The 13,565-nt window shown below is 43.2% G+C and overlaps 4 protein-coding genes across 4 annotated transcripts; 3 read left to right on the top strand and 1 right to left on the bottom strand.

Annotated features, from left to right (window-relative positions):
- The first annotated feature begins 117 nt into the window (after positions 1-117).
- On the top strand, positions 118-3,301 carry Mgat1 (alpha-1,3-mannosyl-glycoprotein 2-beta-N-acetylglucosaminyltransferase). Its single transcript, XM_020951109.2, has 7 exons — positions 118-1,234; positions 1,289-1,719; positions 1,785-1,889; positions 1,965-2,055; positions 2,123-2,205; positions 2,322-2,409; positions 2,469-3,301. Exons 1-7 carry the CDS (start codon positions 767-769, stop codon positions 2,580-2,582), a joined length of 1,380 nt encoding a protein of 459 aa, XP_020806768.2. The 5' UTR covers positions 118-766; the 3' UTR covers positions 2,583-3,301.
- lms (lateral muscles scarcer) lies at positions 3,001-6,199 on the bottom strand. The gene is made up of 3 exons (XM_020951110.2): positions 5,852-6,199; positions 4,140-4,288; positions 3,001-4,073 (listed from the first exon to the last, which is right to left on the bottom strand). The coding sequence occupies exons 1-3, from the start codon at positions 6,084-6,086 to the stop codon at positions 3,321-3,323; spliced, it is 1,137 nt and encodes a 378-aa protein (XP_020806769.2). The 5' UTR covers positions 6,087-6,199; the 3' UTR covers positions 3,001-3,320.
- A 5,492-nt stretch (positions 6,200-11,691) lies between these two features.
- BORCS7 (BLOC-1 related complex subunit 7) lies at positions 11,692-13,478 on the top strand. Its single transcript, XM_020951027.2, has 3 exons — positions 11,692-11,892; positions 11,955-11,998; positions 12,058-13,478. Exons 1-3 carry the CDS (start codon positions 11,799-11,801, stop codon positions 12,235-12,237), a joined length of 318 nt encoding a protein of 105 aa, XP_020806686.1. The 5' UTR covers positions 11,692-11,798; the 3' UTR covers positions 12,238-13,478.
- On the top strand, positions 12,469-13,478 carry LOC110182881 (trypsin 3A1). The gene has a single exon (XM_020951025.2). It carries the CDS (start codon positions 12,469-12,471, stop codon positions 13,270-13,272), a length of 804 nt encoding a protein of 267 aa, XP_020806684.2. The 3' UTR covers positions 13,273-13,478.
- Positions 13,479-13,565: the final 87 nt, after the last annotated feature.

The following is a 13,565-nucleotide window of genomic DNA, read 5'->3' as shown; positions in this document are numbered from 1 at the left end:
AAACAGAAACAGATTTATATTTCCGATAAGTAACTTTTGAATTCTGTAAACTTTTTAGTTCCGGTTCAAAAGTGTCAGAGCGGAGAAAAAAACCGATTACTAGCTGTAGTCGATAGCACAATCGATATTCCTTCCACCGCTACGTGGTATTTCTTGACAGTGGCGGTGCGGTCACACTGCGATTTATATGGTTTATTTTTTAAAATATGCAAACAAATTACGAACAAACACGTAACCAATAGCAGTTAATCGAGCCGACCACTGACAGCCAGGCGAACAATCAAGCGGCGACGCACACCCCCAAACCCAGGAGCAGCGGACGGGCGCAGAAATCAAACAGTCTTCCAGCGGAGCAGGCAACGCTTATCCGCAATTCGATTTGGCACAATATCGGCGAACCCGCAGCCCATATTCTGCCAGGCTGGCGCTCGAGCTGAGCTGAGCGCTGGTGTGTGACGTGCGACTTTCCACCCACGGCTGTGACAATATTGCGTGGATGCCGACAACTCCAGCTGGGCCCGTGCCCGATGGTGGACACGCTCTTTGGACACGGGCGCTTGACTCCGGTGCTCTGCGTTCGCGACATTAGAGAGAGCAGCGCGAGAGGGCTTCCAATCCCACCGATCAGCCGGCTTAATGCCAGTGCCACAGTAGCAGCCATAGCCGCAGGAGTAGAGACGCATTGCTGCCGACGCCACCCCACCAATACCCCGACCCCAGCCCCAGCCCGAGCCACGACCCCAAGCCCAGTTCCAAGCCCTCGAAGATGCGCTCACGCAAGGTGCTGCTGGTGATCGGCTTTTTGGTTACGTGGACCTATGCCACATACTACCTGCTGCTGCGCAACACGAGCGTTCACAATAGCCGCAACCAGGCACACCAGGCATTCCGCGTTAATTCTCAGGCCCGCGAGGTGAACCAGAAGAGCCACCACCTGGCCAAGAGCGTCTTCGAGTTCGTCAAGCTCAAGTACTTGGAGTCTCAGGCACCGCTCCCGCCGCCAACGACGCCGCAGATAAGCATTGTGGCCGCCGAGATATCCGGCGAACTGCCCGAGCAGCTGGCGGCCAAGCCAACGTCGGCGCGCATTCCAACGAAAACATATCTGGCCAACGGTGAGCCCGTCTTCCCTGTCCTGGTCTTCGCCTGCAATCGGGTGTCGGTGAAGAAGTGCATTGACAATCTGGTCCAATACCGGCCCAGCATCGAACAGTTTCCCATTATAGTGTCACAGGTAAGGACATCTGAATTATCCTCCTCAAATGTATCTCAACTTTGATTCGGTTAGGATTGTGGGGATGAGCCCACCAAGGAGGTGATTCTATCGTACGGCAACGAGGTAACCCTCATCGAGCAGCCAGACCTAAGTGACATTAAGGTGCTGCCCAAGGAGAAGAAGTTCAAGGGCTACTACAAGATAGCACGTCACTATGGCTGGGCACTGAATACCACCTTCGGCGTGGGCTTCGAGTTCGTCATCATCGTGGAGGATGATCTGAATGTGGCACCGGACTTCTTCGAATACTTCCTGGGCACTCACAAGCTGCTCAAGCAGGACCCCAGCCTGTGGTGTGTGTCCGCCTGGAATGACAATGGAAAGGCTGCCGTTGTGGATGCCTCAAAGCCGGAGCTGCTCTATCGTACCGACTTCTTCCCCGGTCTCGGCTGGATGCTCACCAAAGACCTGTGGGCCGAGCTATCGGTCAAATGGCCTAAATCGTGAGTAAACACATACATACAAATCGTTTGTCAACTGTTCGCTAATTGATATTTAAACATTGTAGCTTCTGGGATGATTGGATACGTCACCCGGCCCAGCGGAAAGATCGCGTGTGCATTAGGCCCGAAATATCGCGAACTCGAACATTTGGAAAAATAGGCGTATCCAAGTAAGCGAGAGCAAACACCATACATATGTGTACATATGATTCCTAATGGGGCATGTTTTGTTTTTCTTTTATCAGCGGCTTGTTCTTTGATAAGTATCTAAAGCACATTAAACTCAGCGAGGACTTTGTGCAGTTTACAAAAATTGATACGAGCTATCTGCTGAAGGTTAGTAAATCGAGGGAGCGGTCATTGCATGTCCACAATAATTACTATTTCTCTTTGCCCTTTACAGGACAATTACGATAATACGTTTCTGCGGCGTGTCTACACGTATCCCATTGTCACGTACGACGAGTTGCGACGTAACCTGATAAGGTGAGTATATTAGCTGATTTAGATTTTACATTCCACGACAATACAAGGTTCTTACAAGGTCACGTTCATTGCTTGTGAATTTATTTCATTGCTTATTTTTGTTTTATTTTGTATAGAATTGAAGGACCTGTGCGCATCCAGTATACCACACGAGAGCAGTACAAACGGACAACCAAGATGCTGGGGCTAATGGACGACTTCAAGGTGAGTTTAATGGGTGTTATCTGTTGGCTGAACAAAGCTTTACCTCCTAATCCTTTCAGAGCGGCGTTCCCCGGACTGCCTACCACGGCATCGTTTCCTTCTACTACAACAAACGACGCGTGCACCTGGCGCCTAATGTCAACTGGAAGGGCTACGAACTATCGTGGAGCTAACGACGCTAAAAAAAAGAGACATACATCCGCCAACTCCAACTGCAACTCCACCTTCAACTCCAAACCGTAACCAACACACACAGCTAGCCCAGTGTGCTCGCTATACCAAATAATAGTCCTATGAATTATTTTATTTTTGTTTGACCAATTAGCTAAGTTGTAACTATGGAATCTCCTTTAACGGCCAGCTGTGACCGTAACAAAATCAAATCAAAAGAGTCTCCACTATGTATAGTATAGTTAACTGCAACGCAATGAATTGTACATAAGTCAGTGTCGTTCGCTTCTGTTAGAACTCTCCTTTTCTCAGCCTAACGTGTTGAATTGCAAATAGTTGTAGCAAAGTTTAAGTTATAGTATTCCGCGTGTAGCTCATAGCATTTAAGTTGGATCAACTCTCGAGTTCTAGGCTGCATAACGGGCATGTAATATTTGTGATTTGTGATTATTTAATTTACATTTATCAATTGTTGAGAGAGTAACCCATACCCGACCCACAATGTAACATAGAATAGCAATAACTAGGCGCTAGAACTATAACTAGAACCAGACCAGTGCTGAGCAGCAGCATGTCGTCGCGTCGGCCAGGTCTGAAAATGTGTGCCACTCTCAGATAGTTGTAATGGAATCTACACAGACGAGACACATTACCCCCTATGACTACCCTTTGTATGAGCATATTTTTGTGTGTGAGAACATAAATTCTAAAGATAACAAGACGCCTCTAGTTTTTCAGTTTCACTCTGCTGCGGGCGCCTCTTCATCCTCGTCTAGCTGCTCGCAATCGATGTCGCTGCACTCTGACTCGGATTGCGTCGGTCTCCGGCTGCGTTGGGCCTGGTTTAATCCATCGTGGCCGTAGGATGTGGCTCCACCACTGGCGGGAGTGCTCCGATTTTGCAGGAAGTTGGCATTGGCATCCCCGAAGACCCGTTCCAGTTCGGCCAAGCCATTGGAGGATCCTGTTTCCGCTTCCGGCGGCAGAGTGGCATACTTCAGTTGCAGATAGGCCTCGTTCTGTGCATGTGGCGGCGCATAATCCACATAGCTTCCCGCATACGACTTGCAGCGTGGCATATAGCTAGCGGAGGTGGGAACACCTCCTGCCGCCGGTGGCTTGGCCACTCCAAAGGGCAGGGCAAAATTGAGCGGTTGTCCTCGTGCCAGGATAGCGTTACGAGCACTCTCCATGACACTGGGCCCCGGAAGTGGAGGCATTCCGCCAGCCGTGGCATAAGGTCTCATGGGAGAAGGAGTGGCCGAAGCAGCAGCCAGAGGTGCCGCTGATCCGCTGCCATTCAGCATAATGGACTGAATGGGTGTGGGACCCGTGGGCGTTTGACTAAAAAGCCACAGCCTGTCGCCAACCACCATTGGACGAGCCAATCCCCCAATGCCCAGCTGGGCGTAGTAATGCGAGGCCAGCGTTTCCACATCCGAGGTGTATTTGCGTTTCCACTTGGTGCGGCGGTTTTGGAACCAGATTTTTATCTAATTTAAAATAAGAAATATACTTTTTAAATTTAAATTTTAATTTTAATATATTTCCATTCTCACCTGCGTCTCTGTGAGCTGCAGCTGCTTGGCCAGCGCCGTCCTCTTGGCCACGGATAGGTATTTACCCCTCTCGAATTCGGTTTCCAGAGCCTTGATCTGGGCTGCCGAAAAGGCAGTTCTTGGACGTTTCTTGCGATCATCGCCAAGGGCTGCAAACGGAATTAAAATTGGGATAACAAAAAAAAGTTCAAAATAAGATTGCCAGAATTTAAATTAGACATTTATTGCTACCGACAGCGGCCATTCTCGGAAGCGGTGCCAACTATTTTCGCCTAATTGTAATTTGTCGATCCGGTTGGGCAAGGTTACCCCCATTCCGCATCCCCCGAATTCGCCAAAGAGACTTTTACGTCTCAATCAGAAAGTTGTATTTCACTTAGCCAAGGCGTCTAATTGGCCATTTGGTCATACATACAATACATTCTCCTGGCTGACCGAGAACAAATTGTCATATAAATTCCTCCTTTACGGGTGGAAGGCGCACTTTCTGTGATCGCCATCGTTCTTTGTTCGCTTTTGACATTTGCATCATTAACGGATGTCGGTGGAGGATGCTGCGAGGGTGCGAAAAATTACGGTGGCCCGCCTTCTTCTTTGTCACTCGCAAAGCTAATTTTTGACCATTTGTTTCTTGATCGCACAGATGACAGATGAGATCACTCAGCCATGAGCATTTTTCGTTCAGGTGGGAGCATATTTTCTTAGATACTTGAGCTTATTATGGAAACAAAAAATAAACATAACTTTCCCAAGAAAAAATACTACTTCACTTCAAAAACCCCTGAAGGATATTAAATTTTAGTCAGAAGCTTGAAACGCAGTGACCCTATAAATTCTTGATCAGAATTAACAGCTGAATCGATCTAGCCATGTCCGGTCGTAAAATAAATTTTGAAAATTCCATTTTCCATTTCGATTTTTTTAAAAAACGATAAGGGGTTACATCGTTAAAATTGCCAAAATTTTTGATTTTCTGAAATTTTAAATTAAGTATGCATATTTGTTAACCTTCTAAGAACTAACATCGGACAGATTTCCGATTTAAAATTAATGCCTTTTTGGCTAAGTAATGAACTTTTAAAACTTTGATTTGTTAAACAAATTGTCATATTAAAATTTAAATAATATCGACTCAAAAAATGGTATTATACCTATGGTCAGAAGCTTAAAACGCTGTGAAGGAATCATTTCCGACCCTATAAATCATATATATTTTTGATCAGCATCAACAAGCGAATCGTTCTAGTCATGTCCGCAAGAAAACAAATTTTTGCGATTTTTTTCCCAAATTTTATAAGTGGTTAAAATTGTTACAAATTAAAAAAATATTAGCATTTTTTAAATTTTAACGTCCATTAGCTGGTTTGTAAACCTGATAAAAACTAGCATATAGATGCTTTCCGAATTAAATTTAATACATTTTAATAATGAATTTAAATTAAATAGCGTTTCTAATAAATCTTGAAACACAAGATTCAAGTGAATCAACCTTCCATATAAAAACGTTTCTTTTTAATACATATTCAATTAACATGATCTTGATTATAATAATAATATCAATTAAAAAATATATTTATACATATACATATAGTAGATTGAGTCATATAACATTTCTTATTATTTTTTTAGTAGAAAAACTTGAACTAATTTAAAAACTTTAATTAAAAGAAAAGCTGGCGTTTGATATGCAATGGCATATCAATCATACGCACCGTTGCCGTCGTCAGAAGCTAGATCGTTATCACTTTTGCCGTCATCCAGAGTGTCATCCAAGCAACTGGATGTTGCAGGACTCGAAACGCGCGAAACATCACACGCACTGCCACGCCCACTCTCATCCTGCACCGGATCCGGAAATGTACTAGAAGTGCGCATTTCCGGTTTGGCCAGAATTTGTTCAATGGAGAAACTGTGTGGATACCGTCGCACCGCCGATTGCGAATTCATATTTGCGGTGATTTTATTTATGTAGTGCGATTACGATATATTTTTTAGATCCGTTGCTGTATCGGAAGACTGCACCGAGCAGAGAACAACACGCGTCGAGATCTTACGGAAAACTAATTTGAATATTCAGAGCATCCTGCTCACTGGCCGATTTCGTTCAAGATGATCGCCGGGCGGGGCGTGGCCTGAGCCCATCTAGCTGCCTCCCGCTCACTCCCGCCAGTCCTGCTGTGGGACAGAAAGAAGCAGGAACAGATTCCGATTCCCTCGGAAGACGAACAGATGTGGGATTTATTTTTAAAACATGTGTGAAATTGTGGTGACGGAGGCGTGGCCTGCGCTCACATCGCCGTCTATTATATTGGATATTCGGTCTCGTTTCTTGTCGCCTCGCCGTGATTAAAAGTCATAATTTTTGGCTAATTGTCTACAAGTAGCGCTATTTAATATTTCGATGGCTGGCTAAATATATTTAATACGTTTGCCAACATAATTCATTCGGCTGATTAACGAGCTGCCGGCCAATGTGAGGCGACTCTGGATTTGGTTTCATTGCATCGGTGTGCGGGCACGTGTCCAGTTTTGGGAGGGTTTATCTTTCGATAATTATTATTTTTAAGGAAGGAGTTTTGAGCTTTTCATTTTTTTAGTTGGCAAAAAGAAATTATGTTACATTTTACAATATATTATTTATGTCACCGCAAGGAAATGAATGCATTTCTTTTTAAATTGGTTCTCTATTATTATACTGATGCAGATTATTTAACGATGAAATATGAACGATCAATATCGAATAAAAACTAAAAATATACCTTAAGGTAGAATATTTTTACACGTATATGAGAGATATTTAATTATGATTTAAAAACGTAATATTATTTTGAATAAATTACAAAAAAAATTATCCAATGTCATTGCTTATGGAATGTGTATTTTTATAATAATATATAATTTAAAAGATAATGTAAATAATATTTAAATGACTTAGGAAATATTAGGTAATCCTTAAGAAATACAAGTTATAATTATTATTATTATTATTGGTTACACATGAATCTGTGGAGATGGACCTGAACCTTAATTTTCTTGTATTTTGTTGTTGCTTGTATTGATATTTCAAGAAAAATCTACTCTTCCTTCCTAAAATGAATAAAAACAACACTAGAGTAAGCAAAGCCCTGCCTGCTCCTTTGGAAACATTCATTAATTCGAAATTATGAACACATAATTCAGTTCAATGCGATCCCCTCGAATAAATATACCAGGAAAATGGGAAGGCAAGATCCAAGTGAAGGGGTAGGTCTTGAGGAATTAGCCTGCGGCATGGGCGACACTAGTTTCCATTCCAATTGGCCAGCAGCCAACTCCACGTCATTTACTGAGCTACAGGGTGCCGTGCCCGGCGGTGCCTGGATGCCGTGTGTGATAACGTCTTAATTATTCAGGCGCGATTCGAACAAAATATGTGAAAACACGTTAATTAGTCGCCAAGATCCGAGAGCGAAAGGGCGGCGAGGACGAATCGCATGGCATCCATTTAGCCGGCGGAGCTGTCAGTTTGATTTAACTTAATGAGAATAGTGGCGGGACGAGGGGATCTGCTTATGGGACCGCATGCCCGAGTGTCTCGGGCACTCAAATCAAAATGACAACTTAATTTTCATAATTGCGCTTAATGAATATTCGACTATTGCTTGCCATATTTCAAATTCCGCTGCCAGACGAAGTGCAGACTTTGTTTCAGCTTCTTGGCATTACGAATTATTTCCCGGTCCCCTGGGGTTAAGTTATGAGATTTAAGATACTAACCATCATTCGAATCCAACCTATTTTAAAGGTACTGAACCTCTATCTTTTTTTGATCCCAAAAATACTTGAGAAAAAGTGGAATTCAACCACATTCCTTGTCAAGTCTTGGAATCTTAAGTCGATTCTCCCATCCAATTGACCCTTTGGCCGGTTATTGCATAAGATATCCAACCCTTGACCTAACCAGATCCTCTCGTTTGATGATCGCATTTAACGCTAAATGGAGCGCAGCCGTGTCAGAATTTAATTAATAACGAAGCATGCATCTCCATTATAAATCATCACTTCTCAAGTGTTTGTCAGGCGCACGCAGCATAAATCACAGCCGAAAGAGATCCGAGTGAGTCCCGGGCGGAGCTGCACTGGCAGTCGCGTGGAACAGTCCGTCCTCCGGCTGGAGTGTATCTGCTTTTTGTATTTAGTTTTACTTTCTGTTTTTTGTGTCCCCTCTTTTTGTCATCGCATCCAGCTAATGATGCATCAAGTCCTGCGGGGTGTCAGCTACATCTAACTTGGGTATCCCTGGCACATCGATCATTGGTCGAACATCTGTATCATTGCTGGTGCCTGTGCCTGGGGCACTCCCACGCCATTGTTGAGGTTTCCGATTACGTCAAAGGTGGAGGAGTTGGACGTCATACCTCCGATTCCAAGGGATTCCTTGGCGGGGCGTACATTGAACTCTTTGGGAAATCGTATCCTGATTAATTCTCTGGGCTGTCTGTTTGCTCTTCCCGAGGCTAATTTGTGTGAAAAACTAATAGAGCAACAAGCACGGATATGGAAATTGTATTCCTGGATTTACAGAGACTGGGTAAAGTGTTTTTCTTAGAGTAATAACTCTACAGGTTGTATTTTAACACTTAAATTTATATATCTTTTGATAGCTCTCCCACTTGATTCTCTTTGAAGATATAAAGATATTTTCAAGACTTTAAAACAATCTTAATTTTTGTACCTTTCAACTGCTCCTTAATTGAATTCGTATGTTTATGGTTACCATATACCTTCCGCAACTAAAATTAAACTAAAAAATGGTTAACACATTGGATTGCTTCCTTGAGTAATATCCATGAATCACGACTGCTTCCTTCCCTCCTGCCAAAGTCTGCTGTTAATTTCATTCATGAAAAACTTCTTTGGGAGAGAAGGCAATCATCCGAAATCAGACCAGCCTACGCCTTATAAACTGACAGATATAAATAATAATTAAGAAAAAATGAGAGAGAATGAACTGCATATTATTAATTTAATGTGCGCTCGTTTCGAATTCGGAGTTCCCACTTCTCGGATCACTTTTCCGAGAAACATGTTTGGGGAGGAGCACGAGGAGTAAAAGGCGTCATTCCCGTCCCGTTCCGTGTTTATGTTTCAGGCGAGCAGACAAGACTCATAAATTACAACCAATTATCAAATTAGATTTTTACAAAACATGCAGTTTAAATCATATAGAAGTGCTTGGAATACACTTTTTTACGACATAATCAGGCGCAGTGGATGTTTCCATGACTTTTTTATACTCTTTTTTCTTTCGGATCAAATGTAGAATCAATGCGGGATTCATGGCCTGTTGATGGCGGCATTTAAAATATATATATAAAAAAAAGCTGTGCAATTGGAAAAATTAGCAGACAATGCGAGCCTGACAACTACGGGCAATTAATTTGGTGTAATTACTCAGGGCTGCGTCAGGCGGAGTGACAGATCTGGAGACGGAGATGGAGTCGTGGCTGTACGTGTCTCGGGTGCGGAGGACGCTGTGTTGCCACCTCAACGCATCGATGGCAGTGATTCTCCTCCTCGATCTCTTCAACAATTGCGGCGGCATTTTAATGAGCCAAATGCGATGGCATCTCCCCTCGAGTGGCGGCAAATTGCCTTCCACCCATGGAAAGGGGTAAAGTGGAGCAGATCCTCTAGTGGCTCCTACTAATTGACATCGGCAGAGTCGTCGCCTTCGTCGTAGTCTGCGATATCAAACAGTTTCACGCACAAATTGAAACTGATAATTATGCCGGGGCAGATTTATGGGGTAAGTGATGAGCATATGTTGTAATTAATTTCCAAGAAATTATTCTCACAGCAGACCCTTTTGCGGATCTCTGATTAAATTTCCTAAGCCAAAATGTATATCCAATATTTAAGGTGTGTGTTTTCCCTTTTGGATAATTATGACAAATGTCTAACCCGAACATGAGCTCTCCCTAATACCACTAAGCCACAAAACTGGAAGGGGATTTCCCCGCGGCCACATCTGCATGACATTTTGTCTTGTTCTCTTGTTTGGGGCTCGCGACATTTTCTGGAGACGCCATCCGAGGGAGATTAATGCGGTGAGGAAAATCATAAATTAATTAGACGCGGCCCAGTGCCAGTCTTAGTTCCATCTCTCGAATCTGCTGCAGATGCTTATTGGTGACATTTAGCGGCGATTTATTGTCGTTTAGAGGGGAGAGAGAGGGGCCGTAACCAACTACAGGTGTTGTCACAGAATCGCTTAATTAGCATTTATTATTAGCTATGATGTGGCAACTAAGTGGCCAAGTGTAGCAGCCGCTGGCCGCTGCCACAGCCACAGCCAATCGAATTGGATCGCTCAACTCCACCTCCAGCAATGGCTTTTCCTCACTTCCTGTTTTCAAAGTTGGCGCCTAATGCCGTCGTTTAGGGACAATTAGCGACACGCCTTTTGGCGCCAGCTAGCCTGGAATGCCAGGAATGAATCCACTTTTTTTGGGGGCAAGTCTGTGTGGGTGCCTCGCACGAAGAATAGATGTATGTAGATCAGGATCAGTGCCAGGGGGCAGGTTCAGGGAATTCCACTCTGTCGACAGTGTGGCGAGACTAGAGCATCCTGCCGACGGGACTGAGGGTTTGGAAATTAACCCATCGATCATTTTAGAAGTCATTGGGAAATGTTGTTCTTTTTATGGGTTCTATATATTACTTATTTTACTTTATTGATACATTTTTAATAGCTTCTGGATATAAGCTTGAAAAATATATATATATACATTTACTAGCAAAAAACAAGAAAGGTATTTAGCTTCGGGAAGTGGAAGTTTTTATACCCTTGCAGTTTAAATTTGGCCTAGTAGGTCAAATTTTGAAATGTCATAACTAGCCCAATAATGCATTAATTTTAATTCGGAGGGCTGTTCTATGATAGTTTTTGTTAGGTTAATAAATCTGCATACTTCATTTTAAATTTCCGAATATTAAAAATTTTGTCAATTTTTGACAATTTTAACGATAAAAAAATTTCGAAAAAATTTTGAAAATTTATTTTTCGATCGGAGATGGCTAGATCGACTCGGCTGTTAACGCTGATCAAGAATATATATGATTTATAGGGTCGGAAATGAGTTCTTCACAACTTAACAAGCTTCTGACAAAAAGTATAATACAATTTTTCAAGTAAAAATTATTTATGATTTTATGACAATTTGTTCAGCAAGTTAATTATTAAAAAACTCATAACTTAGCCAAAAAGGCAGTAATTTTAATTTGGAAAGCTGTCCGATGTCAGTATTAAGAAGGTTAAATTTGCATACTTAATTATAAATATCAGAAAATCAAAAATTTTAAATTATTTAAATAATTTTAAAATAAAATTGTACAAGATTTTTTTTAAGCGGCATCTAGCGGTAGCCACTAGCACCATCTGCACTGTCGGCAAGGCAGTTTGCAAGCAGATTACAATTGACAAAGCAGTGCAAAGGAACTCACCATTTGCACCAACTTATACCAAAATGTTCTAGCTTTTCCATTTTCAAATAGCCTGAAAAAAGCTAATCTGGCAACACTGCATCACAATCAGCTGTTTTTCCTTGACTTTGTTTACTTTTTTCCAAGTTTATTAAAGTTTATTAAACGTTTGCGTAGAATTTAACCATAAATAAAATGGCCTCAGCTTCCAGTTCAAGTGCCCGACATTTGTTTGATGAGTCGAAGAAGCGTTTGTGCGCCCGTGTGGGTGTAAATGTGAATAATTTGGGTGATTATTACTTTTTCCTACCAGTTGTGTTTGTATGTATTATTTAAACTAATTATTTTCAGGCTCTGTGGCCAGACAGGTTGTTAGGGGTTCCAAGACCAACGAGGTGAGCTATTTTTACAACTTCCAAACACGGAACTTTGCTTATCCTAACTTATTTCACAGATTATGCATCAAACCCTGAAGAACTTTACTCAGGTGGACGTGGTCTCCGATTACAGTCACCAGAATCTGCAGAAGATGACGCTGATCCTCCAGCATGTAGGTTACCAGTACGATGTGATGCAGGACAGTGTCAACCACTTGGATTACCTCAAGGAGCAGGTCACGGCCATGGAGAGATGATTGGAAGAGCAAAAGCCGAGAAACTAGCAGCACCCTCGCCCTCGTCCCCCAGTTTAGTTTGCCCAGCGCCAGCCCCATCCATATATATCCATAAATCCCAGATGATAGCCCCGACAAGGTCAAGATCACCACAAGAGTTGTAAGTGAAGATAAGATAACCCGTGATGTGGGGTTCTGCATAAAAGAGCCAGCCAGCAGGGGATTCCACCGCAGTTAGTTTCGGCATTCAAAATGTTCAGCTTGGAATTGAGACTGGTAATCACTCTGTGGCTGGTCTGGGTGACGGCATCCCAGAACATCACAGAAGACGAGAAGGATGGCCGCATTGTCGGAGGCTGGGAGACGCACATTACCTTCTTTCCACACCAAGTATCCCTTCAGTTGGGCACTCGCCACGCCTGCGGCGGAACCATTCTATCACCTACCATCATCCTGACTGCTGCCCACTGTGTCCTGGAGTACTCCAAGCCGCAGTACTACGTGGTTCGTGCAGGATCTAGTTTGTGGGCCCAAGGCGGTAGCTATATTCGAGTTCGTCGCATTATTCCGCATCCCAAGTTCAATGATCCCACGCGAATGAACAACGACATAGCTTTGGTCCAGTTGCAGCATCCTCTGGTCTACAGTCGCGAAATTCAACCCTTATCCCTGGCCACCAAGGATGACAGGATACAGCCGACAGCTCAACTCTTTGTTAGCGGCTGGGGCAGCCTATCGATTGCGCAGATGCAGCCGGAGAAGCGACTGCGTTACACTGTAGTCCAGCAGAGGGATCAGGAGCAGTGCGCCAGAAACTATTTCGGAGCTGGCACAGTGACCAGCACCATGTTCTGTGCGGGTACCCAGATTGGAGGAAGGGACAGCTGCCAAGGAGATTCCGGTGGTCCACTGGTAACCTCCATCGAGGGACGCATGAAGCTCTACGGCATCGTATCCTGGGGCTTTGGTTGCGCCAATGCCTTCTATCCGGGAGTTTACACGAAAGTCTCCGAGTACGGTGACTGGGTGGCTGAGACATTAAAAGAGCTGGATTAGCTTAGTTTCCCCAACTAATTAATAGACGGAATAGACCGGACTCCACGCTATATGCTTAAGTTATTGTCTAATAAGTTCCTATAACATAGTAATCCTAGGACTTAAGCTTTCTCTCCGCTGTAAATGAACGTCTTTAGTGCTAATAACTTGCAAATTCTCAAGTTCAAGTGACTAATCCCTAACATAAAATGTTACTTATCGAAAAACAATTTGTTAATTCAATTTTAATGCCAAATTACCTTGTTTATGAATGCAAAATGTAAAAAACAAGTTTTGGGATCGTGGCTGGTAGA

The sequence above is a fragment of the Drosophila serrata genome, unplaced genomic scaffold (genome assembly GCF_035046125.1).
Source record: "Drosophila serrata isolate PLE 108 unplaced genomic scaffold, ASM3504612v1 contig_184, whole genome shotgun sequence".
Classification (NCBI taxonomy): domain Eukaryota; kingdom Metazoa; phylum Arthropoda; class Insecta; order Diptera; family Drosophilidae; genus Drosophila; species Drosophila serrata.
Note: the sequence above shows the minus strand (reverse complement) of the source record. Positions and strands in the feature narration are given on the sequence as shown.